This window comes from Podarcis liolepis, assembly GCF_965112155.1.
Source record: "Podarcis liolepis genome assembly, chromosome: 5".
NCBI lineage: Eukaryota > Metazoa > Chordata > Lepidosauria > Squamata > Lacertidae > Podarcis > Podarcis liolepis.
Window position 1 is genome coordinate 29,836,851 of NC_139556.1, and position 25,519 is coordinate 29,862,369.

The following is a 25,519-nucleotide window of genomic DNA, read 5'->3' on the forward strand; positions in this document are numbered from 1 at the left end:
TTTTTGTCTTGTGAGGCATTCGTCTTGCGAGGTACCACTGTATTAGCATTGGTGCAGGGCAACTAACGCAAATACAAAAATAAATGTCTGGCTGGATCACAACTGTAATAGTCCCGCTCTATTCCGCCTCGGTCAAACTGCAACTAGAGTACTGTGCCTGGTTCTGGGCACCACTAAAAAGGATATTGACAAACTGGAATGTGTGCAGAGGAGGGCAACCAAGATGACACTGGATCTGGGAAGCAAATTTTATGAGGAATGGTTGATGAAATTATGTTTAGCCTGGTAAAGAGGAGACTGAGAGGGAAATACAATAGCCATCTTCAAATCTCTAAAGGGCTGTCACATGTAGGATGGAGCAACCTTGTTTTCTCCTGCTAGGACCCAAACCAATGACTTCAAGTTACGAGAAAGTAGATTCTGGCTAAATATCAGGATGAACCTTTTGATAGTAAGAGTTGTTCAACAATGGAACAGTGGCAGTGAGAGCCAGTGTGGTGTAGTGGTTCAGAGCGGTAGACTCGTAATCTGGGGAACCGGGTTCGCGTCTCCGCTCCTCCACATGCAGCTGTTGGGTGACCTTGGGCTAGTCACACTTCTTTGAAGTCTCTTAGCCCCACTCACCTCACAGAGTGTTTGTTGTGGGGGAGGGAGGGAAAGGAGAACGTTAGCTGCTTTGAGACTCCTTCGGGTAGTGATAAAGCGGGGTATCAAATCCAAACTCTTCTCTTCTTCTTTCCATGGTGGTGAACTCTCCTTCCTTGGAGGTTTTTAAGCAGAGGTTGGGTGGCCATCTGTCATGTTAAGATTCCTGCATTGCAGGGGGGTTGGACTAGATGATCCCCTGGGTCCCTTCCAACTCAACAGTTCTGTCATTCTCTGAAAGACAAATGCTCCCAGGAACGTCACATGCAAAGGCAACAACCTCTCCCAGGTCTTTGGAGGTATGCTGCTTTTGAGCACGAAGCTTCCAATCAGCTGCCACATTTTATTTATATATAGGCCACCTTTCGCAGTTTCCTTCACACAAAGTGGCTCACAACCTGTTAAAGCACAATTTTATGACATATTACAAGCCATAAAAAAATGGAAACATAACATGAAACATAATCACACATTGCCACAACAATACTGGCAAAATAAATGTGTTTGATGTAAACGGACATCGAAACTAGCAATTTGAAAAACAAACCAACAGAACATAAACGCCTAACATAAATATCAGGGTGAAAGCTGTCTGGAATTGTAAAAGAACAATGAAACAGGGAACTGCATACAACAGCAGACTTGATAGATGCATTTTTCCAGTCAGGAAAACTGGTCAAGAGCTAATACCTGAGGGAGAAAAGGGTGGACCATTCACACCAGCTCTCTCACTTTGCATCCTTCCATTTGCTGCTTGCTTGCTGGCCAAACTGCAGGAAAATTTTCCCATATTCAAACCGTAGAATGTATCGTTTGACGTAATAAACCAGAAATGGAAGCTGAGGGAAGGCGGGGGGGGGGGGATTGAAAAATGAATGTTTAGTATCGATATTGGAAATGTAAAATCAATTTTTTTAAAAAACCACAAACTGCAGGCCAGTCCCTGATCTGGCTTGGGACTAGATGTCTCTTGAAAGACAGCATGCCTTCCTTCACTAGAAGTTGCATCTGGATCACCAGGGCAGTGGAGTAACACCAGTTCTGGGCCTGACATGGATGCTTTACTGGAGATTCCTGTAGTGCAGGGGGTTGGAGTAGATGACCCTCTGCCCCCTTCCAACTCTACAATTCTGTGATTCTATTCCACCTCTGCAGCTCTATCAGTAAGGTGCCTATTAACCTTCCTGTTCCTTCTCATTGCATTTGTGCTTAGAAAGGTTAAAACAGGTCATATCCACCATATTGTTAGAGCTGCAGAAGTGGCATAGAATCACAGAATTCCTGGTCTGGGGTCCATCATTTTAATTCCCTACAGTGGCCTGGCCTGCATCTGCATTGGGGTAATAATGTGCTGTTAGAATGGAGTCCCTAATGCTGAACAGAATGTCAGAAATGAGTTTAAGGTCAACATTGGGTTCTGCCAGGACACTTAAGTCATCAACAGCTGCCAGGGATGCAGGATGCAAAGGCTGTACTTCTGTATATATTTTCAGTGATGGAGCTAAGGTATTTTTCCTTCCTCAAAATGAGTATTTGGTGCTTCAGCTCTTAAAACCTTTTTTTTCCCCTGGAGGAAGCTTTGTTATAAACATCTGAGAACTGTAATAAAAACAAGGAGAAATGCCTGAATATAGAGGCACAATCCACACAGAAGCTCTGATGATGCCTTCACGTCTGCTAAAAGATGACAGTGTTTTTCTCCCCCCCCTTTTTTTTTTCATCTTGTCTCCGGAGGCAGGCAAGCAAGCATCAACATATCTCTTGACATTTTCTTTCAGGAAACAGTTAAGCTGGGGAAATATGTTGGCATTAATCACTTTCAGATCCTTGCAAGGTGTCATAAAAAGCCCTACCCTGTAACTTCATTCACATGTGTAATCATTTGTCTTGTCGTGCCAAAAGTCTAACCATCAGTAACGGCAGAAAGGAATGCCAAGTGTATTCCACTGTGTCCCGTAAAAAAAGGAAGGAAAGGAAATTTTGTACTGTTTTGGAGGAGAAATATGTATGTTGTCCAAGCTACATAATTTGATAGAAATGTGGCTCAATGAAGCTCCTTGAGAACCAGGACAGTAATAATTTGGCCTACGCATACGCATTCCCCTCGCCTTCCTGAATCCAAAAGGGTGTATTCAGTTACACAAATGTGCATGTCTTCAGTCTGAGAGACATGGCCAAGGTATAAAGTATTTCTGTAGCGGTAATTTTCAAAAAACAAAAAACTAGGACAGGGAGTTCATGAGGGGTTTTAATATATAGACATGGAAGTTCTTGTTATAATAATAAATAAAACTTAATAAAAAATAAAGCAATTCTATCCTACCTTTACTCCAAGGAGATCAAGGTTGTGTTCATGGCTGAACCATGTGTATGTGTGTATATATATAAAATCACAACATTCCTATGAGAAAGGTTGTTTTCTGCTGCTCCAGAGAAGCGGACACGGAGCAACGGATGCAAACTACAAGAAAGAAGATTCCACCTAAACATTAGGAAGAACTTCCTGACAGTAAGAGCTGTTCGACAGTGGAATTTGCTGCCAAGGAGTGTGGTGGAGTCTCCTTCTTTGGAAGTCTTTAAGCAGAGGCTTGACAACCATATGTCAGGAGTGCTCTGATGGTGTTTCCTGCTTGGCAGGGGGTTGGACTCGATGGCCCTTGTGGTCTATTCCAAGTCTATGATTCTATATTCTAAGATAGATTAGTGCTCATAGATGGTGATTGGTGCAATGACACCCAATGAACTTTCATGGCTGGGTGGGGATTTGAACTGGAGTCCCCAGTCCTAGCCTATCCACTGCATCCCCCTGGCTCTGTGATGTTCACAAAGGGCTTCTGTTTCTTTAGAACTCTGCTGTATGTTCCATTCTCTGACTTAGAGGGCTATTTCTAACTACACTGCAGTGTCCCTGATGCCCGCTATTGATAAGTTTGCCCATCAAACTTTTCTTTAAGTCGTGCTTAAGGAAAAGCATTCATAGGTGCCGTTGTGTTATATCATCCAGAGAGAGCAGTGATCAGGATTGCAGAAACGCACTGTGACTGCTCCTGACTGCATGGCTTCCATCAGTGCGTCCAAGTGAGTCTTCTGGCCATGTATCTGCTGCAACTATTTTCACACTCTCTGATGTCATAATGTTTTCATGTTGCTATGGTCATGAGTCACCTTTTCTTAGCATTGTGATCTCACCAGAATAAGTCCCCTACCCACAAACAGATGGACTATAATAGAAAAAGACTATTTGTACCACTTGATCACCGAGAAAAACAGCAAGGACTAAAAAAAATTTAGTGTTTCAAGGCGAGGTATGTCTCTCAGCATCAGAATTAATTTAAAATAACACTTGTGCTAACATTCCAAATTTCAGTATATTGGTCCACATTGGAGACTATGACCTCTGATACATTCTTTGATCTCCTTGTTAGGTTTGTATAGAAGAATCTATCTAAATAAAGTTGGAAATATGTCCTATCTTGGGTTCTGATATTCACTGTTGTTGTTGTTGTTGTTGTTGTTGTTGTTGTTGTTGTTGTTGTTGTTGTTGTTTTACTTACGGAAGTGACCCAGAGCAACGTACGATACAGCATATACACTAAAGCCAATTACAAAAACCATAAGAAATCTATTTTTTAAAAACCCACACACATCTATACAAATCAAAGACAGAACCTGCCCCACAAAAATTTTGTAAATCAGGAATATGGTGGGACAATGGAAAAGTAAGAAAAACCCCCAGATATACTTCCCAAAAATCTAGGTAGAAGAGTACAGTCTTGTTATGGCAATGTTTTCCTTGTGAATCAAAATGGCCCTAGTTTCCTCCCAAAATATTTTTTCTAAATGGATTCCCTACCCCCTGCATAATGAAGTGTCAATGTTCTTGTCTTCCAGCATATTCCAGCATTATACACTATATGAATTTCTTTTCTACACTCCCAGGGAAGAAATTGTGTTGGGAGATGAGGTAAGTAATTTGTATGACTGGAACTGATTAAGTGGAATGTTTTAATGCATGTTCGCTGGCATCTGTTTTCTATAGCTCAAAGCAACTTTGTGTCACAATAGCTCAAGTGTTAACAGCATAGAATTGCAGATGAAAGAATAAAAGAGAAATGCAGTAATGCCTGTCTCCTCAGAAATTTGAAATTTAGAAGACTAAATATGCCATTGTTGGCTAGACTTCTTGCTGTCTTGTCAATAATATCTTCATTGACATCATTTATAAGGGAGATGTATGGAATTTTAGATACAGCTTATGGCTGAGGGCTGGTCTGTAGAGGTTTAAAGCTAATGTGTATGTGACTGTTTTCATTGATAAATCAGCATGTGGAAGAGATTCAATAATAATAGTGGTTAATTTCTAATTCCTCACTATTCCTGATGTGCCACTCTTCCACTCTTGTCTGTCCATATGTCCATATCCCTTTCAGTTACCCACATCTGTTCACTTCAGCAGTTTGATCACTGCCTTAGTGTGGTTAGTCACGAAACTGACCACAATCCAAATGGGAAAGTAGAATTTGCACAGCTTGCCTTTTCTGCCACAGGTGCTCCCACTGCTGAGGAGGCAATCCATTTCTTAAGAGCAGCTAATATCTTTGGCAGTGGGAACTGATATGACAGAAATTGCAGATAGAGCTCCAACTGCATACTTGGGTCTGTCCTGTTCACATATCACACCTTTGGACCGCACTTCTATTTTTAAATGATAAAGCTGCATATACTTTAAATATGTGAAACACATGATTCCCCCCCCCCCGAGACTTTTAAAATGATCTCTTCCTAAAAATTATGGCTTGAACTATTTTTTTAGCCAATGAGAAGGCAGCTTTAAAGGGAGCAAGCAAATAATAAATGTCACTACTACCCTGCTGAGTGCTAACCATCATAATTCAGTTTGTCTAACGAGAGAAAAAAAGCCATTGCAAAAGAAAACTGTCAGACTATGAATGTCAAACTATTTCGAGAAGGTATAACTTGGCATTTAGCTAGCAACAGGTAGCATTTGTCCAGTAACAGTCAAGTCTCTTTAATGGTTTAGCAGGGAATGCCTTATAGAAATAATTTTACATTGAAATAAATCCAGTGGGGGTTTTTTTTTTGCAGGCGGGGACCCTAAATCCAATCTGGACGGTGTCTCTTATCTGGCTAATTTTACTAGAGAGCAACTAGGGCTTTGAGGGGAATACCTGCCATATCAGGCAGAAAATCCTCCAGGATCCTCAGGAATCCATCAGATTCCATTAACCTCTATGGCAAACCATTTCAGTAGCTTCAACACCCATGGTTAAAGTCACTAAAATACTTATCCTCAGCTGGAAATTATCTGAGCTGCACAAGACAATATAGCCTCCACTTCAAATTGCCAACATCCTGTACAGTTGAGAAAAGCACCTTCAAGAACATGTTCTGGTACATGTTGATAGCATGTTATGGTAGTGGTGAAGTCATGAGCTCTCACTCCACCCCATAAACAAGGTGGCCCAAGCATGAATTTTGTAGTCCCCAGAACCAGCATTCTGGGAGTCTACAGCATCAGATCCAAGATGACCTTCATTAGATCAGTCAGGACAGTGGGGTGGCAGGATTCCCAGATTCTGTCCCAAGTGCTCAACACAAGGCACAAATACTCTGGATTAGTACAGTTGTACCTCGGAAGTCGAACGTTACATAACTTAAGTAAAGTGGTATCTCGGGTTAAGTACTTAATTTGTTCCGGAGGTCTGTTCTTAACCTGAAACTGTTCTTAACCTGAAGCACCACTTTAGCCTATGGGGCCTCCCGCTGCTGCCAGGCCACCAGAGCATGATTTCTGTTCTCATTCTGAAGCAAAGTTCTTAACCCGAGGTACTATTACTGGGTTAGCGGAGTCTGTAACCTGAAGCATATGTAACCTGAAGTGTATGTAACCCGAGGTACCACTGTAATTATGTGACACATGTAACTGGCATTCATTTCCATGCAAATGAAACTTCTAAACAATGTAAAGAAAGTCATTAATGACATTTCATTTACGGGCTTAAAACAACAACAGCAATGTGAATGAACAGTCATAGTGATTTGACTGATTTCCATTCTGGACCACAGACAAACACGCCAACTGCAGCAGTTTCCACTTCTGTTTCCATTTTCACTGGAATTCTCTGACACCCCAGTCTCCCAGTGCCTTACAATCTTTTAAGCAGCTGTAATTTAACATCCCTACTGATATTTTTTGTCTCTGGACCAAATTCTAGTTCTTGGAGAGGGGGGACTGACATTTGACAATCTCAAAAAAATTGTTGGGGCAGGTTGACTGCAGGAACAAAATGGTTTATCTTCATATTTTCTGGGACATTTTAAGCATGTAAATACAGAAGACCTCTGGGGATCCAAAGAGTCCATGGATTGTAAATGTAGGCCGTAGTTCTAATCACACAGTGGGACTTACTTCTGAGTAAACATGCATAAGATTGCACTGCACACTGAGAATAACTTTTCCGCATCTACCCCAGGAAATGGTTGCTTCGAGCCTTGGCATTCATTTCTGTCTCAGGTACAGAATTTGCTTATTTAATATAACATTGGCTTAGCCTACTTATTCACAGAGCACAAATGGAGGAATGCTGAATGCAGAAATTCAGCAAAGCAATTTCCATTAACATATGTCAGATCTCATAACAAATGTTTACATTGCTAAGACATTAATTGCATAGAAGCTTTTATTATTTTCTGTTTGGGGGGGGGCTCAGCTAATTTATTTTACTTAGGGTGATGTATTACTGCGTGCCTGGGGCGGGGGGAGTTTTGGGAACATTTACAAATGCAGCCTTGATGGTTACATGTTCATGCTGTTCTTGAATGGAACAAGCCTTAAAAAAAATTGGAATGGTGTTTGCTTTGAAACGTTTCCTAATAAAAAATAATGTGGTTGGTAAATGTAGTTTTATCCCTTCTTGCTTCAATCAGTGTGATGGAATAATCAACCTTTTACGGCCCAGCTGACTGGATTTCTGAAGGAATTTCATACCTTGGACACAGTCCACAGAAACCTCTGTGCACAAGTTCCAATGATATGAGTTTATTTTCAAACTCTCAAGAGCAGAAAAAGTTTCCAGAGCATCCTGCCCAGGGCTTAGAGATGTCATAGAGTCAGATTGCAAGGGTGTGTGTGTAATTTTTTATATATAATATTACATGTGCTCTGTCATTAAATTTATAGTCACCCGATATCATACGCTGGAGTTACCTTTGCAAAATAGTAACTATTTACATTAACTTATTTCTGTCTTGAGTATAACCATACTTGGACTCTCTCCAACCCTGATTTTATTTCATTTGGAATATATTACTTGTTCATGTGAATTTGTTACAGGAAAAGTTGTCCGTCCCCCAGATTGGCTGATTAGAAAGCCTTACTTAAAAGGAGTTAGTCTGAAAAATTAGAAGCTGGAGCTGGGTTGACGTGGGTATTATCAGTGTGTTGCTTTCAACAAGTCTTCATCTGGTACTTTTTTCTTGTGCAAGAACTCTTCATTAATTTTTTTTAATCCCAATGTATGAACTGAGATCTTCTGAACTGGGTTGTTGACTGATGTGCCTAGCATGCAGCTGGAAACATGCATACTTAACATTGTTCGGACGAGCAGAAACAATTTGGTTAGGTTGTGTTTAGTTGGGAAGTAAATGAAAGTTGGAGTGTGATGATAAACACCTCCCAGGGAACACCCACGTAATAAGCTACCTGCCCCCAAAATATTCTAACTGGTTTCCACACCAGCAAAGACTATGGAAATATAATGGTTCGTTTTTACTTAAATGGTTATATGTGATAAGAGTAAACCCTGATTTAATGTAAAAACAAATACATTTTGACATTTTGATGATGAGATTATCTGCAGGGTACAAAAAAAAGCTTGTGTACATGAGCTGTGCTAATTCTACAAGAAAGCCACATCTTGGGATCACCCTAATTTCACCCCCCCCCAAAAAAAACTTCTGATATACACACATTGTTCTGTATTAATATTCACAACATTTATGAAATATTCACTCCAGCATACACATTATCTTTACAAACTAGAAAATACATTTTTTATCTTTATATCAGAAATCTCTGCATTGTTCTCATAACAAAGTCTCACTTCTAAGCTATATTTACCTACAGCTGTGGGTGATTCCAGAGTAAGCTAGCTGGTATTGTGCTATCCAATTACGTGCAAGTCAATGGGCATTTCCCCATATTAGCTGAAAATTATTGTACCAGCAATGAGTTATATTTAATGTGAAAATAGAGGTCATACCCACTGAATAACTACAGCTGGGAAATGAGTGTGTGTTACTATTTAAATTGCTACCATATGGCTAGCCCTGTAATATACATCTGTATATTTATGAAACTCTACCTAAGGAATTATTTATATTTCAATAAAAAAGATAAGATATATACAATGAGAACACAGACTATTAATATGAGCTCGCTCTTTGAAACGAAAGAAATATTCAGAGTTAAATATTTGTGGTTTGTTAATCCGGGTACATTTGGCATAGGGTTTGGACTGACTGAATAATCAAAACATAAGACAATGGAAACATTTAGCAATGCTAAGAGAAGGAGTGGCATGTAGAAACCCATGAGTTTCAAACCCGCTTTGAGCATGCTCTTAAATCTCAGAGCAGAAACTCTCCTCCATGTTTGTCTTCTAATTAAAGAAATGAATTTTATAGAAAGGTCAGGGAGTTCAGAATTTGAGCTGACTTTTCCTGTGTTTGTAGTTGACACAGTCTGGGAGAGAAACAAGAGACCATAATATTGCCAGTGTCCTAGTTTTGAACTGCCCATCCTGAAGCGGAAAGGATGCTAATAGCACTGTGCTATTTTGTCTCCACCTCTGCTCACCAAGGGCAAGATGGTTTGAGCATATAATGCCAATCCTAGCCCGACTCCACTGACGGTTTCTGGGCCCAATTCAAAGTGCTGGCTTTGACCTATTAAGCCTTAAATGGCTCAGGTCTGTAACACCTCAAGGACTGCGTCTTCCCATATGAACTGACTCAGACCCTGTGATAGACATCTGAGGCCCTTCTTCATGTACTTCCTCCATGAGAGGTCTGGAAGCTGGCAACACGAGGATGGGCCTTTTCTGTGGTGGCTCCCTATTTGTGGAATGCTCTCCCCAGGGAGGCTCGCCTGGTACCACATCTTTAGGTGCTAGCCAAAAACATTCCTCTTCTCCCAGGACTTCAGCTAATTAAACAACCTATGAACTTTTAAATTGGGGGGGTATTGTTTTTGTTTGTTGAAGGGTTGTATAGAAATTGAATAAATAATAATAAGTCATTATTGAGAGATGTGTCTGTCAAGGAGAATGGAGCATGTTGTAGTTAATTCAAGTAGTTTTAGGGCACTAGAAGTATGGCAGTGGGGAGACCTGCAATCAAATGGGCTGGAGGACCACCAAGAGCTCTCCTTGCTCTTGATTTCTTTCCCAACTTGAATGATGTGGCCTCCACATCTGTCAGCTCCTCTGTCTTGGCCTTGCTGCTGGTGAACAAGAGGTTGACCAAAAAAGAAAGACTGCTTTCTTCCATGACTTGATTCTGGAGAAGCACACAGACTTGGCCTGCACTTCCAAAATTTGCCCAATACGTACTGATCAGCTGGGTTTGTCACCCGAAAGCCATCTTGCATAAGTAATTGGGCAGTTGACACGGGGAAATTCTTCTGTATTAAGTCCCTTGGCTTTCTTAGCACATTTGGTACAGTGGACCATGTCTGAGGAAAGCTGAGCTATGGAACTCCTTGCAATATGGAGAACTCTGTGGCAAAGAATTTAGCAATTTTGAAAGGTGGATAAATTAGTAGAAAGGTGATATATGTAATTGCCAGCTGATTATGCCTCCATCTGCTGCCATTTTGTGACAGGCACCACCATTTTGTGACTGGTGGGCTTCTGTAATTTATAGCTCTCTTAGGTGACCTCTGAGTAGAAAGGAACCCTAAGGTAGGTAGAATGTTGCTGCTGTGCATTTTTAATTTAAAATAATGAATTTGATGGTGCAAGTATTGCTTTTGCACTTGTACATATTCTTCAGGTCTCCTCCTTTATACAAACGGGGGAAATGCAGGTGAAGAGGTCACTTGTCCAAAGTTCTTCAAATTCCTGTTTAACATTTTCACGCAGTTTTCCTCACTGCATTATTCATGGTGTCCATTTATCATTGTAATTCTTCAGTGTTATTCATGCAGTTCCCTTAATGGCCCTTCATTTGTTCTAATAGAAACCACTTGTTAGCTTTTGAATCTCTACAGGATTTTGGATTCCTATTTCAAGCGTTTACATAGAGGAAAGACTAAATTAACCCATAATGATTGTTCTTCAAAGAGAATATTTAATGGAATTATTCTTTCACCTGCCTCTGTTATTGGAGATCTGTAGATGTGTGTACGTGCTCATTTAAATTTTGAGTACAGTCAAAATTGGTTTAAAAAGTGATATTGCATAAAGATTAAGTTGCTCTTCAGAAATTTCTTACCAGAGGGCACTAGAGTGCCCTCATGTGGGAGTTTCAGAAACATCTTTCCCATTGCTGTCTCTGGAAATGCTTTTCCGTCAAAGTGCCTGTCAGATACATGCCTTGAGGATATTGTATTTGTTTAGAAATTTACTCTTTGGAAAAAGACAAAGCGTTCATTCCAGAGCAATGGGTCAGGAATCTTACTTTGCTTATAATTCTGTTTCTTAAAACTCTTCTATCTGGGTATTATAATTCCTTCTGAATCAGAAAATCATCCTCCTTTCAGAGATGCTCAGGATGAATTAATTGCACAGGGGGAACAATTAAAGGCATGCTTCAGTCTTATATCTTATTTTCCTAGCTACTATTTAATACAACTCATGGCACTAAAGTGGCAAAAAGGACAGGTTAAATTTGACTTGGCATTCCAAACGAAGAATTTCTGTTGTTTGGGAATAATCCTCATTGGGACAGGTAACTAATAAAGGGAGTAACGATTGCATAATTAAAAATAATTTTTCAATAATAAAATAGGCTTGGAATTGTTTTGATTTCATTTATTAGACTCGCAGATCACTTTAATATAGTCTCAAAGACATTTACAGCCTATATATGTATACTGTGATAAAAACATATTATACTGTGTATAGTATGTGTACAGTAACTGTTTTAAAACACACACTAAAACCCAGATTGAGGAACTGTAGCAACAATGTATATAAGCCCGCCCCAGAAGGATACCACGGTCAACAGTATCAAAAACCAGAATGTTGTCAATTAATACAAACAGGGACACAGGTTATCCCTGACACAGGTTATCTCACTACTGAAGCTGAGCATAAAATCCTGTTGCCATGAATCTAGAAATACTGAAATGTTGATGTTGTAGAGGTGGTTAATGCTGTGGTTGTAGAGATTGTGAGGGAAAAGCCAACTAAAGTTGCTTGTGACACTGAAAACAATAGGATTCCAGTCAGTTATGGTCCACAAGCTTCACTGACTAATAATAATAATAAGCCATTGGTAAATTTTATTAATTTCAGCTTCAGGCAGTTTATATTAAGCAAGCTTATAAGCACTAAGGGAATAATCATGTTTGACAAATGCAACTTGATTTTTTTTTTTTGTTTGAATATTTTAAATCTGAAGTGCAGTACAGTGGAAAATAGTATCATTGCCTGGAGTGATTTATGTTGTCGTATCTCCCCCCCCCCCGGCCCTTCTTGCAAGATACAAAGCAAAATGCAATGAAGGTAATAAATGTCAAGGGCATTCAATAGAATCGTAGAGTTGGAAGGGTCATCTGGTCCAACAACCTGAAATGCAGGCATTTGAAACTGGACAGTCTGGACAGTCCGAGTGGGCTGGGCTTGGGAGAGGACTGAAGTGGAGCAGGCTTCACTCCAGTCCGTCCCCAGCCTATAAAGGGCTGGCTGCGCCAAACCTCTGGGCCACAGTTGGCCAAAGAACAACCTGCCCTTCCCACCTTTTTTATGCTGTGGTTTTTATATACTAACCATCCTTCCTAGTGCATTGTGTTTCTTGACCTTGCTGTAGCTTAACAATGGTTGCCGTTTTCTGAGCTCTGTCCCAGCTTCTGCCAACCTAGCAGTTTGAAAGCATACGAGTGCAAGTAGATAAATAGGTACTGGGGGAAATTTCTGCCTGAAACCCTGGAAAGCTGCTGCCAGTCTGTGTTGGCAATACTGAGCTAGATGGGCCAGTGTGTCTGACTTGGTATATACCAGTTTCGCAGGAAGGTAAACGGCATTTCCGTGCGCTCTGGCTTCCGTCAAGGTGTTCTGTTGCGCCAGAAGCGGCTTAGTCATGCTGGCCACATGACCCGGAAAGCTGTCTGCGGACAAACGCCGGCTCCCTCGGCCTGAAAAGCAAGATGAGTGCCGCAACCCCATAGTCGCCTTTGACTGAACTGAACTGTCCAGGGGTCCTTTACCTTTTACCTTTTTTTTAAATAAAATTTTTATTGGTTTTTCAACATTTATATAAACACAAACCATAGACAATACAAACAAACAAAGACATAAACACACAAGTATAATTTCAGACCCTTTTTTTTCTTAACCCTACTTCACCAACTTCCCCATACCTCCCCTTTCTGCATCCCTGTTTCCAAAATTGTTTCAGCAAATCCTCCCTCTTAAAATTATGTAATTTTCTCTTGTTCTTCTCTATTACTTATCTTTTACAGCTGTAATCCCCTTTTTTCTATAACCTCGACATTTTAGCTCTCATTAATTTTATAATATTTCTTAAGATAAATTTTAAATTTCTTCCAATCTTCTTCCACCGCCTCTTTTCCTTGGTCTTGGATCCTGCCGGTCATTTCAGCCAGTCCCATGTAGTCTATCACCTTCGTCTGCCATTCTTCCAGAGTGGGTAGTTCTTGTGTCTTCCAATACTTTGCGGTAAGAACTCTTGCTGCTGTAGTGGCGTACATAAAAAAGGTCCTATCTTTCTTTGACACCAATTGGCCGACCATGCCCAAGAGAAAGGCCTCTGGTTTCTACCTTTTACCTTTTTTTTTACCCCAGATGCAATGTTACCTTTTTTCATTGGGTTGTATGTCAGTACACCAAGAGGCATGATTCATGGAGAATGCAAATTCCGTCTAGGAAATCTGCTCCTTTGTAAAAGCTGGATAAAAGGGAGGAAGTAATCTGTGATTAAATTTGAGAAGAGAGTAGAATGTTTCAGTCTTAAGCATTTACATTGTTTCGCAGGGGAGAGTCCCTCACGAGGTCAAGAACAGAAGATGGAGCTGAATTGTTTTGGTTGCTAGCTTCTGTCTGATAAAGGCAAGAGTGATGCCTTGAAAAACATTTCTAAAGGCGAAATGTAGGGATAAAAGTTATTTAGTAGCCTGTTAATGCCTGCTCTGCATATCGGCTTCTTTTCACAGAAAAGAGGATGGGGCATCAGCAATTTCAGTTGTTCAAGTTTAACAAGAAGTTTAATCTCTCACCAAAAAAAAAAATGCTTTGTTAGGCTACATTCATTTGCTACATTTTGGATTCAGTATGAAAATTCCGTTCAGAGGGTATGCTTTTATGTTTTCCCGGTGAATATTCATGAAGCGTACGTGTGAGTATTTTGGATTCTTCAATAAAGGGATTTCATTTAGAGGAAAGGGCTTCTGATCTTTAGAAACAAAATAAACTTGAGAAGATGTAATATTGGGATGGCAGCTGGGTTTCTCAGTTAACAGTACAATTATACATGTCTGAAATAAGACTCTTCGAGTTCAACAGGACTTACTCCCAGGTCAGTGGGTATAGGATTGCAGCCAATATTGTCACTGACTTGCAACTATTTCCAAAAATGACTGATTCAACAAAACGAGTGGTAGAATTATGTTGCTTGGGGAATTGGTACAAGGGCACAGGATTTGGGGTCATCCATAAAATTATATTATGCATTGATTGATTGATTGATTGATTGATTATTTCCCCCTTGCTTAATATACTAAAAATATCTCTAAGCAGTGTACTAAAGCAACAATAGACAACTTACAGTATTACAAAAATGCACAGTTACATATAAAAACGTTACATCAATACAAAGTTACTAATATATATAAATCAATATCAATCCATTTGCCTTCTGACACACCCTCCCTCTTGTCCTCTGGGTCCAAACTCTCAGCTCACCCACAAAAGTCTCGCAACGAGAAGAGTTCCTGGAAAAAGCGGACATCACTCTAGTCTCTCAATCTAGATTTGTTTTTTATGGGCAGGCCCAAGGTGGAAGGTACTTCCACATACTTCCCACAGCTATGTCCCATTCAGCTGCAGTCTCCGCTCCCGCTTCCAGGTATAGCAGGTTTGTTGAGTTTCCCATGGGCTCCACAGGATGGGGAAAGGGTCACTGCTCTACCTGCTCCACTCGCAACTTTCTTCACACTCTGTCCTTTTCTCCTCCTCCAGATGATTAGATGAGGTATGAAGATTGTGACAAAGTATTGGGTATTAGCTAAAACTAAGCATAATATTACAAGCGGTTGGAGGTGCTGTTTAAAAGAGCTTCAGTGTATGATAACGTTTTATGGATGATCTCATTTCACTGTTAGGACCTCGTTTTGAATTTCTCCTATTTCAGTTGATTTCAAGGGGGTGGGGGTGGCAGACAGAAGACAGCTTGCTAGCTATGCTAAATGACTACAGATGCCAAGCAGGGTCATTTTGTGAACAGTTCGACTCCCTTAAGCACTAATCTGTGAGCTGTCTGCAAAAATAGGAAACAATAGAATTGGTGAGTTTTAAATAATTTCCTGGTAAGGGATCTGTCCTGGAAATTTTCGTTTTGAGTGTTTCCAAAGTCCCTTTTACAGTTTTGATGTCTTGTACAGAGGAAGATGTGAAAAAGAAGCTAAAAAATGTTATGTTCATGTTGAGCGGATTCCAACATTGCCAATTTTTTCTCCCCCACTCTGCTGTTCTGTTTTGCTCAGCATCCGTCCTGAAGAATTGTTCTGGAGAAAATGGAAGTTTGCTCACTATTTTGTGACTCTTTCGTTTGTCCTAATAACAATGTTATCCTACAGTGGTTTTTGGATTTTTCCAAAGAGGAACCTAGGTAGCTGCATTGTGGAGCTAGACCATTGGTCCATCTATTGGGGGGGGAAAGAAAAGAAAGAAAGGTGTAAAATTAAGTGAAAATCAAGGGTGAGGATTTGCTGAATGAATAATTTGAATTGGAATACAAAAAGGGGAGGTATGAGGAGGTCTGAGAAATAAGTTAAAAGAAAATAAGTGAATGAAATTATACGTGTTGTTAATTTTTGTATTTTTGTTTTTTGTCTTTTTTTGTATAATTTTTGGAAAGTTAATAAATATTTTTTTTTTAAAAAAAAAGACCATTGGTCCATCTAGTTCAATATTATCTGCACTGGCCTGCAGCTGCTCCCCCACGGTTTCAGTTAGGGGACATTCCCAGCCTACCTACCTGGACCTGTGGGCGACTGAACCTTCTGTATGCAGAGCAGATGTTCCCCCATTTTGCAACAGTCCAAATGGATCAAAGCAGTTACCCGTGTCTCATAATTTTCGCTAAGGAACCACATTGCATGAGACTCAATAGACCTCACAGTGTAGCTCTAGTATATCTGTAAAGGGGCTACACTACTCAGTCTGTATTGCAGTCCTTGGTGAGCAAAATAGAGACAAGAAACAGTTGTTGTGCTCATTGCTGTAACTACGGTTAACTTTTTCACATAGTTCCTGTTTATTCTCACTGTGGCTTTAAGACTGTCCGCGTCTGATGTGTGCTTGATCCTGTAGTGTTTACAGTGCAAAAAGTAACATGAGCCTCAATACTATGGTCCCAGTTTTGTGTAACTTCCTTCAAGTTGAGGGCAGGCCCCCTCCCTGTTGAATGTCTGGCACTTACTGAAGACTTGTTTTTATTCCAATAGGCAATTTTTAATTGAATTCTGATTTTGAGTTTTAACTCGTTTTAGCCTTATTATTTTGGGTCTTCTGTACACCACTTAGAGATGACTGTGGTATACAAGTGGTATACAAAGTCATGAAATAAAAATATTAACCGTGGAATGAAAACTAGCAACCATATGGCACAATAGTTCTCTACGCTTTGGTAAAATATATTTCAAATAAGACAGCAGTAAAACTTTAGGTTGTCGGGAAAGGGATCATTTCAAAATATTATATACAATACTTTGCCAGTACTTCTTTGCTTCTGTGCACATCCACCAGCAGTGAATGAAGTTTGCCTTCCCTATTCCCCATTTCCATCCTCTTATCATCAATCAAATCTTAATCGCATCCATGATTTTGCAGAATTCTCACAATGATACAGAACAAACTGCGTAATTGTTCAGATTTGCCCAGATAGAATTCCCAAACTTCTTGTGGCAACTTTCTCCTCTACCCCCAACATTTTTTCCCATTCACAAACATCTTCAGCTTGTCTATTTTGCCTCTTATCACATAGCATTTGATAGATCTTAAGACGGCATAGTTCTCGGTTTTCTCCTATGTTTGTTTAAGTCGCAAAAAGAGAGTGAAACTATTCCTCATACAGCAAGCTTTGCTTTCCATCACCAGCACCCTTTCGTGGAAGCAGGATAAGATGTTGTAGCTAGCACCAAAACACTAAGAACAAGGACAAAATCACAGCAAGTCTCTTCGGAGCATTCTGCATTCTTACTTCTTCTAAGTTATTTCAACATCACTTATCCTTATTTAGAGAGAATTAAAATTAGCCCAAAGCTACACTTATCCATTATTATTTCTTCCACAAAAAAAGGATTCATAATTTATAATAAATTAGCACAATTGCTGTTGGTACACATCAACTCTTATTTTTTCCCTGTTCTCACAGCTGAGCATCTCACTGGGCTGTCACATTTTCCATAAAAGCAGCCTTTATGCAGTAGATCTGCTTCTGATTAAATCTGACATTTTGTTGGTGCACTAGCTGAGGTCATGCTGCATGTATAACAATTGCAATTACACCAGAGTCCCCTTTAGCTGAACTTCTTACAAAGTAGTAAATGTCTTTTTCCAAGTACAACAAAGAATTGGATATGGAAACCCACTCTCATACTAAAAAAAAAATCAGTTACAGTGATTCATTTTTTTGTAGTAAATCAAAATAAACGTCTTATTTAAAAGAGATGGGGTTGGTGGGGCTTACTGCATGCGTGAATCATAGAGTTCTCATAGACATTCATGAGAAAACATTCATTATGTTCAATTTTTTCAGCAGCCACAACATTTCTTTTAAATGATATGTCTACAATTTGCTTTGAAGATGGACAGGGAAAACTTCAATTAAAAGCTTAACACAGATTGCAGAGATAACTTGCTACATGGTCTAGATCAGGGTTTCCCAAACTTAGGTCTCCAACTGGTTTTGGACTACAATTCCCATCATGCTGACCACTAGTCCTGCAAGCTAGGGAGAATGGGAGTTACAGTCCTAAAACAGCTGGAGACCTAAGTTTGGGAAACCCTGGTCTAGATTCTTCTTCAGTGCAGACGTTGTATCTGGGTCATTCCATGCCAAATCACCTGGTTTTAATTCTCTACTGTGCTCTCACGTCTCAGATTTTGTTCAATTTTTTTGGGTGTTTGTACATACCTATGAGATAACCTCAAATTAATTTTTAAAGATTTTTTTGGTCTCAGGAGAATTTTTTTTTAATTCCGATTTTCACACGATTTAGGCTAATCCAATTTCTGCGTCAAGTTTAGGAAAAACCTGTTCTGCATATTTTTCAACCAATTGGGCTTATTTGGGTCTCAAAATAAAGCTAGTTTTGGTCTCTTTCAAAATAAGGTATAAAAATGGCATTAAGTGCCGCAGAAAAGGGTCGCCGACCATTCAAAGTGAATTTTAGTTATTTTCTACCTTGGTAGGTTCGATACGCCATAGCGCGCAAGCCACAACTAACACATGTATCATACTTTTTTTTTTGTAGAATGGGCTAACCATGAACTGGTTGTGTTTTAAAAATAAGGGGTGTTTTTGATGGTTGTAAAATATAAGTTTTATTAATTATTTAATAAAAACAAAATACGTCTTGGAACCTTTGTTCCTTTTATTGTGTAAAACACTTCTCCTAGACAGCTGTGTAAAGGAAAGGGATACTAAAGTTCAGTTCATGTATCCTCCTGGTCCTTCACCAATATATTTTGGGCCAACTAAGAATGACTCCTGGGTGCCCTGTGAAAATATAATCAGAGATGTTCCAGTTCCTTCATCATCAACTGTAAGCAAATTATGCTTAAAGTTGTGTTGAAGTGTCGACACTGGAGCGAGGAACACCCAACTCAGGATTAAAGCAGTGAAGGAAGACACCCCAGCCCAACAGAAACTCCTCATGCCTGATGATTAAAAGGCACATCTACTGAGAGACCCGTCCTACTTTATCAGCTGAGCTATGTGAAGTAACTCCATCCCTGTAGGCTGTCCACAGTCCATAGCTGTTATGGAGGAAACCTCTTGGGTGATGAGTTCATCAGATCTGACTTTTAGGACTCTGCACCTAGGGCCTTGTGGGTCAGATTTGAGCTCTGAGGCATGTATGCTGTTCCCTGACTATACCAAACATCGATTCCTAGGCAGGCCCATTCTTACTCGCAAGACAGAATTCCTACATCCAAGTTTGCACATAAACTTCTTGAAAGTAGAGTAGGAGGTCTATAAGGAAAACTTATTGTGACGAGAAGAAAATAAAGACAATCTAGCATGTCACTCTTATAGTTGCTCGGGTTATTTAGTCCTCTGTTTGATAACGTCTGAGTGAAGCCTGACAGCCTTGGTAGAAGGAAAAAGCGTTACACTTTTGTTCATGAAATTTAAGGTTAAAATGCCCATGTTTCAACTCAGGGAACATTCCCAATGACCATAGGGATGCATCCTGGTCTCCAGTAACTTGGGGACAAAGTGTTCCCCATTCACGGTTTGCTGTGCGTTGTGTTCTAATGTGCTGAAATTGAAATAAATGCAAGCTTATGAGACCTGGTTAATACCCTTTATATTGAAGACTTGGTTCACACTTGCTTAAAGTCATCCTTTTAAAGTCCGTGTCATACATAAAGTTGTTGTTGTTTTCCTAGAACACATATTTCAGTCAAGATGCTTGAGTTATTCCCCAATAGATATTCCCCAATTATTAGTATTTTAAAATTCCACTCAGCTTTTCTCCTAAATGCGATTGATCACTAGATGGAGACAAAACAATTTACCTTTACACATTAGAAGATTTACAGATGGTAATCAAATCCACCAGCTGCTGCCCACTTTTTTTCTGGGCAATTTGCCAACTTTACTGGCAGCATGTTGACTTGGAAGCTGATAGTGTGACTCAGTTTGATTGAGATCTTATGTGATGATTTTTATTATAAATTTTGATTGTAATGTTACTGGGTTGGGTGGGTGGTTTTTTTGGTTTTTAAAAAATCATAAAGTAGATCCAATATACGTATAATGACCAAAGGGTGCTGCTGCTTTCCTGCAGGAAATGTCTAATTTTAAGATACCAGATTATACATGGAATGTCATCAATTGTTGGAGTCTGCTCTGACTTGCCCTGTTCTTATCAAGCTGGAATATTGAGGAAAAAATCAGTGGGAGAGGAAGGGTTGGGAGAGTCAATGGGAAAAGATTCTTAAAATCAGCAGCTCTGAGTAAATTAGAATATTGGTGGCTGAGTGGCTGTTCATTTTAAACATACATGCATTCAAGTGATGTGATGTTCCAGGAGTTAAGGGACAGGATAAGGCGTTACTTTGGTGTCTATAACTCATTTCCATGAGGAAGGAACTCATTTATCATCTTTAAATACAAAGCAGAGCAGGGGTTCTACTGGACATGATCTCAGGCATAGGGAGCTCTGCATCCAGTTTGGTTTACAACATACCGTACTTTTCTGTCTATAAAATGGAATATAAGATGTATAAGATGCCCCCCTATTTGGGGGGGGGCTCAAATTTAAGAAAATGAGCCATTGGGGGGGGGGTGGAATGCCGAACCAAATATCACTTACCCAACTGGCAAATGCTAACAATCGCAAGCAACACAAGCCAAATTGCGGAAGCGGCAGCCAATCCAAAGCAGCCCTTGAGGCATCCTCTAATAACCCTCCCATTTGACAAAGCAGCCCTTGCAGCAGACACCATTCACCTACCCAATCGCTAGATCCTGCTTGCGGATGCAGCCAATCACTCGTCCCCACTCTGCACTACCTCTGCATAAGATGACCCCCATTTTTTACTTTATCTTGGAGTAAAAAACCCTCGTCTAATACACGGAAAAGTACGATAATTTATTGGCGGAGTATACCTATAGGTGTAAATAACACAGAAGATAATATTTGCATAATCAGATGGGCAAGTTTTTTTTCTTTAAGGAAAGCTTTCTGTCAGTTGAAGCATTTTTGTTGCTCGTTTAGTTCTGCATGAACCACGTATAAGAGTGGGACCCATAAATTTTGCTCCTGTTAGGGAGACGCAGAGTGAAGCTCCCGTTTTATTGTTTGTATGGTGATGATGTGGCATGTATTGGGGTTGCATCCAATAAATCAGGCCAATGTAAAGTGGAAATTGCACAGCAAAGCACTTGCCAAGCGGATATTTTTGCATGTTCTCTTGCTCTGTTCTTGTACCTTCTTTGCTGTCCCTTCCTTGCTGGCTCTTTCTTCCATATTCAGTGTTGCCCCTGCTTACAGGTTCACAATTGCTGATTGGTGGTTTGGCAATTCCCGATGTCCTTGGAGAGCAATGCTTGCCCAGATCCATTTCAGTGCAATTTCAGATCTGTGTTTGACACCCAAACCATTTTAATTTATTTTGTCTGTCTCACAATTTTTAAATGCACAATCCCTTAGATACAAGTCCCATTGAAATGTTGGATTATTTCAGTGTGAAAATGATTAGGGTTAGAACCTGTGCTAACTACTTCTTCATCTCACCATATCTCCTTCTCTTCACACTCGTGGCCTTGATGGGTTGGCATACCTGAGCAGTGTAGCTGTAGCTGTAACTAGCCTCATGCAACTTCCAGTTGTCTCACCAAGAGAACACAGTAACTATTTTTGTTGGGCTAGCACACAGCGCTCTATTCATGATCTTTATCCAGTTCATATAGTCCTCAATAGTAGGACTGGTTTCCTGAATTATATATTTTTTTGAAGGACAAGTGAGACCGGCAACAAAATGTTAAATGTGTGGAACATCCCTGTTTAGGATCCAACCAACCAGCCATTCCGTTTTCCTTGGATATCCAATTCCCATCCCATTCACCTGCTTTTTTGTCTCCCTGCCCTCCTGGTCAGATTTGGCTACTGAGCATGCTTAGTCCTCACTGGATTATGTTTGAAGTTTTTTCTTCTTTAGGATTTCCCCCCAGAGCTGTGTTTTTTTCTGGTCCTTCTGAAAAACCTAGGGTGCTGTCAAGCCTCCCTCTTCAGCCTGGATGGTACCATTTGGCTACATAAGAATCAGCAAGCACTTGAAGAATAACCTCTCTTTCTTTCATTCAGACATCCATATGAATGTAAAATCTCTTTTTAAAAAATGCCTTAATATCATCCATGGTGTTGGTCAACATAAATCTTAAATCCTTATCCTATTTGCTATGGAGGTGAAACTTGAAACATTGAGACTCCTAACAAGCCTGCAGAGATTAGTCCGAATTATGTGGAACATTTGGCTCCAAACAGAATGTCAAAAAGAAAAATCTTTCAGCTGATGTTCCCTCCGGAAGAATGGAAAAAGAGTCACAAAGCAGAGAAGGTTGAACACAAGCATTCAAACGCTCTGTTTCCTCACCCATTCCCAATTGCATCTGAAGCTTCATACTGTTTTTCTGCAGCACAGAACCTTTTCTCATGAATCTCAGCTTGAGGTTAAACCCTTCATGATTATGGGGATCTTGTTTAAACAAATGTCATCTCTCACGCTTTTAAGAAATGGAAATTAAATTACAGATGGCGAGGGATAAGGAGTAAAATGGCTGTGTTATGTAACAATTCACTTCAGGGGGAAACTATTTGGTTGAAGATGGTTATTGTTTCTTCCCACTCTTAGTTAAACACATTTTAAACACCCTGATTTAATAACATGATTTGCTGGCAGTTTTCAAAGCAAGTCACAGTAGAAACTATTTCAAGCCCAACAACGCTTGGAAATAACACTTTCCGATGCTGTCTAAGGCCTAATAAAAACAACACTTCTGGCTTCTGAATATATCACAGTTCCCATTTCCCCAGTTTTGCAGCTTCTGTGGCTTGCCTGGTCTGGGGAGTTAGTTTGATAAGTTTTCTGTTGTCCTGCCTTGTTTAGCACCCATTTAACTGAATTTCATCCAACTCACATGTTGGTCTTGTTTGATCTAAAATTGTTTATAATAGAACACACAGCTGGTTTGATTCATGTGTTACACTGGAGGCCACTAGTTCCTTGAGAAAAGTGGTTGATTTTAGATCTTCAACTGTGATACGGCGCTAAGGCTTTCAAACATTTTGTTAGCGAGCTGGCTGGTTTTTAGAAAGAACCCCCACCCGGCCCCAGATGAGCTTATATTTCCCTTACTGTGTTTTTACAAACACAAGTAACGCATAATTGGTATAACAATGCAATGTGAATTTATGCCGTATTGCAGTAATTTCACCCTGGAGTTTATGGTTGCCAGATTCCCCCAGTGCTTTCACATTCATTGATGAATCGGGTTTGAGGCCATTGTGGTTTCTCCTGCCTGCCTTCCCCTTACCTACTGTAATGAACAGGATTGCACATAACTTCTGACCAAGAATCTTGGGAACTGTAGTTTTCCCTACAGTTCCCAACACCCTTAACAGATTACAGTTCACAGGATTATTTAGTGGAAGTAATGTGCTTTAAATGAACGGTGTGTATGTAGCTTCTATCTTCCAATGTTGTGTCCCTTGACTATTCCTGCTCTTGGTTTGAGGCACATTAAAATCTTCTAAAATATGGGTGAATCAATGGAGAATCCTGCCTGAATGCACAGCTTAGAGTATATTTAATTTACCTTTACTGTATTGATTTTTATTCTTTGGTAGTGGGGGTTCCCTTGACCTTTAAACCACACCACAGAAAATGTACAGTTTTTCAGCCTAGGCCTAGCCATGTTTATTCAGAAGTAAGTCCCATTTATTTCATTATCTTAATTCATTGGACCACAGAGTTGTTCAGAGCCCTGTCAGCCTTATGATCCTATGATTATGTTTTTTGAAAAACTAGAGCAAGCGTCGTATCAGTCAACAGCTTGTCCTCTGTATTTTCCTTCAAGTGACTAATGAGCAAAATCCCATGTTATATATAAAGGGGATAAGAGACACAGCGGGAATAAACATATCAATCATGGGCAGCTTGTTCAGTCCTAAAAGCTACAGTGAGAAATCAGTCGAAAGAGAGGAGGACCTTGGTTAACTTTCATATTTTCTTTTCTTTTCTTTTTTTCCTTGCATGGGCTACATCATCAAAGTAGATTCTAAGCTGCTGTTAAAAGGCATGTGACAATTACAGGTGTCCCAGAGAGGAATTGCCTGTTTGTAAGAAACATGAAAAACTTGCTACCTATGTCCAAGTATCATTATACATTGCAGGAGGAGAGAATTGAACCTGGCACAGGGCTGGATAGTTTTGCTATACAGTGGTACCTCAGGTTAAGTACTTAATACATTCCGGAGGTCCGTACTTAACCTGAAACTGTTCTTAACCTGAAGCACCACTTTAGCTAATGGGGCCTCCTGCTGCTGCCGCGCCGTCGGAGCACGATTTCTGTTCTCATCCTGAAGCAAAGTTCTTAACCTGAAGCACTATTTCTGGGTTAGCGGAGTCTGTAACCTGAAGCGTATGTAACCCGAGGTACCACTGTAGTTTGAATTGTTAACCACCAATTTGGGCAGGGAAGGAGCAACTCAGTGCCTCAACAGTCCTGAAATGAATACAGTGATACCTCTGGTTACGTACTTAATTCGTTCCGGAGGTCCGTTCTTAACCTGAAACTGTTCTTAACCTGAAGCACCACTTTAGCTAAAGGGGCCTCCTGCTGCTGCCACGCTGCCGGAGCACGATTTCTGTTCTCATCCTGAAGCAAAGTTCTTAATCCGAGGTAATATTTCTGGGTTAGCAGAGTCTGTAACCTGAAGCGTATGTAACCCGAGGTACCACTGTATAGATATTCTAAGCCTCCATCACACATTGTTGATGTACTTTAGTTGTGCAACCCTGGGGACCAAAAATAAGTATAAATTTGGAACATGGCTTTTTAAAAAAGACCCACCTAGCTCACAACAATGTTGTGGAAGAGGAAAGAAAGGGCAACTACATACAACTTATGTTCTCCTAAGTTTGGAATAACATTCTTCAACCTTGGCTACCCAGATGTTGTTGGACTCCTGGCAACATTCCCAGGCAGATTTGTTTAGCCATTGATCAGGGATTCCAGCAGACACTTGGGGCCCAGAGTTGAAGAACACTGATTCATGTGATAAGAAGCTTCCTTAAAGCTTCCCCCCTCACCTAATCACTGTAGATGCCACTGTAGAACCGGGGACCTCCTACATGCAGGGGGCGTGTCATACCTCTGAGCTATGGCCCCATCCCAGATAGAACCCTGAGCATGCGGGCTGCAGTGGATGCTGTGTGGATACTTCTGGAGCACCTCCACCTGGGTGTTTGTTTGAACGAGGAGAAGGCGTTGGAATGCAGTGTCTTGAGTGGCAGGAAGGAGGTCACATGGGATGGGGGATATTAGGGCAAATAATCCCTGTCCTGGTCATGCCATTGACTTGGCTTCTCCATAGCTTGAGGCACAAGGTGTGGGGATTTAGACCATTTAGAAAGGTGCTGTTTCACTTTCAACA

At 40.2% G+C, this 25,519-nt stretch overlaps 1 protein-coding gene and 1 long non-coding RNA gene across 6 annotated transcripts in view; both read left to right on the forward strand.

Annotated features, from left to right (window-relative positions):
• Nucleotides 1–25,519, forward strand: part of CABCOCO1 (ciliary associated calcium binding coiled-coil 1) — a 54,142-nt gene that overhangs the window by 14,865 nt on the left and 13,758 nt on the right. For all 5 annotated transcript variants that reach the window (XM_083502820.1, XM_083502824.1, XM_083502821.1 and 2 more), the window contains exon 5: nucleotides 4,537–4,609. In XM_083502820.1, the coding sequence (XP_083358946.1) occupies nucleotides 4,537–4,609 (73 nt within the window). The remainder of the gene's footprint in view (nucleotides 1–4,536; nucleotides 4,610–25,519) is intronic.
• LOC310706713 lies at nucleotides 2,979–4,116 on the forward strand. Its single transcript, XR_014526103.1, has 2 exons — nucleotides 2,979–3,057; nucleotides 3,345–4,116. It is a non-coding gene; the product is annotated as an uncharacterized lncRNA (long non-coding RNA).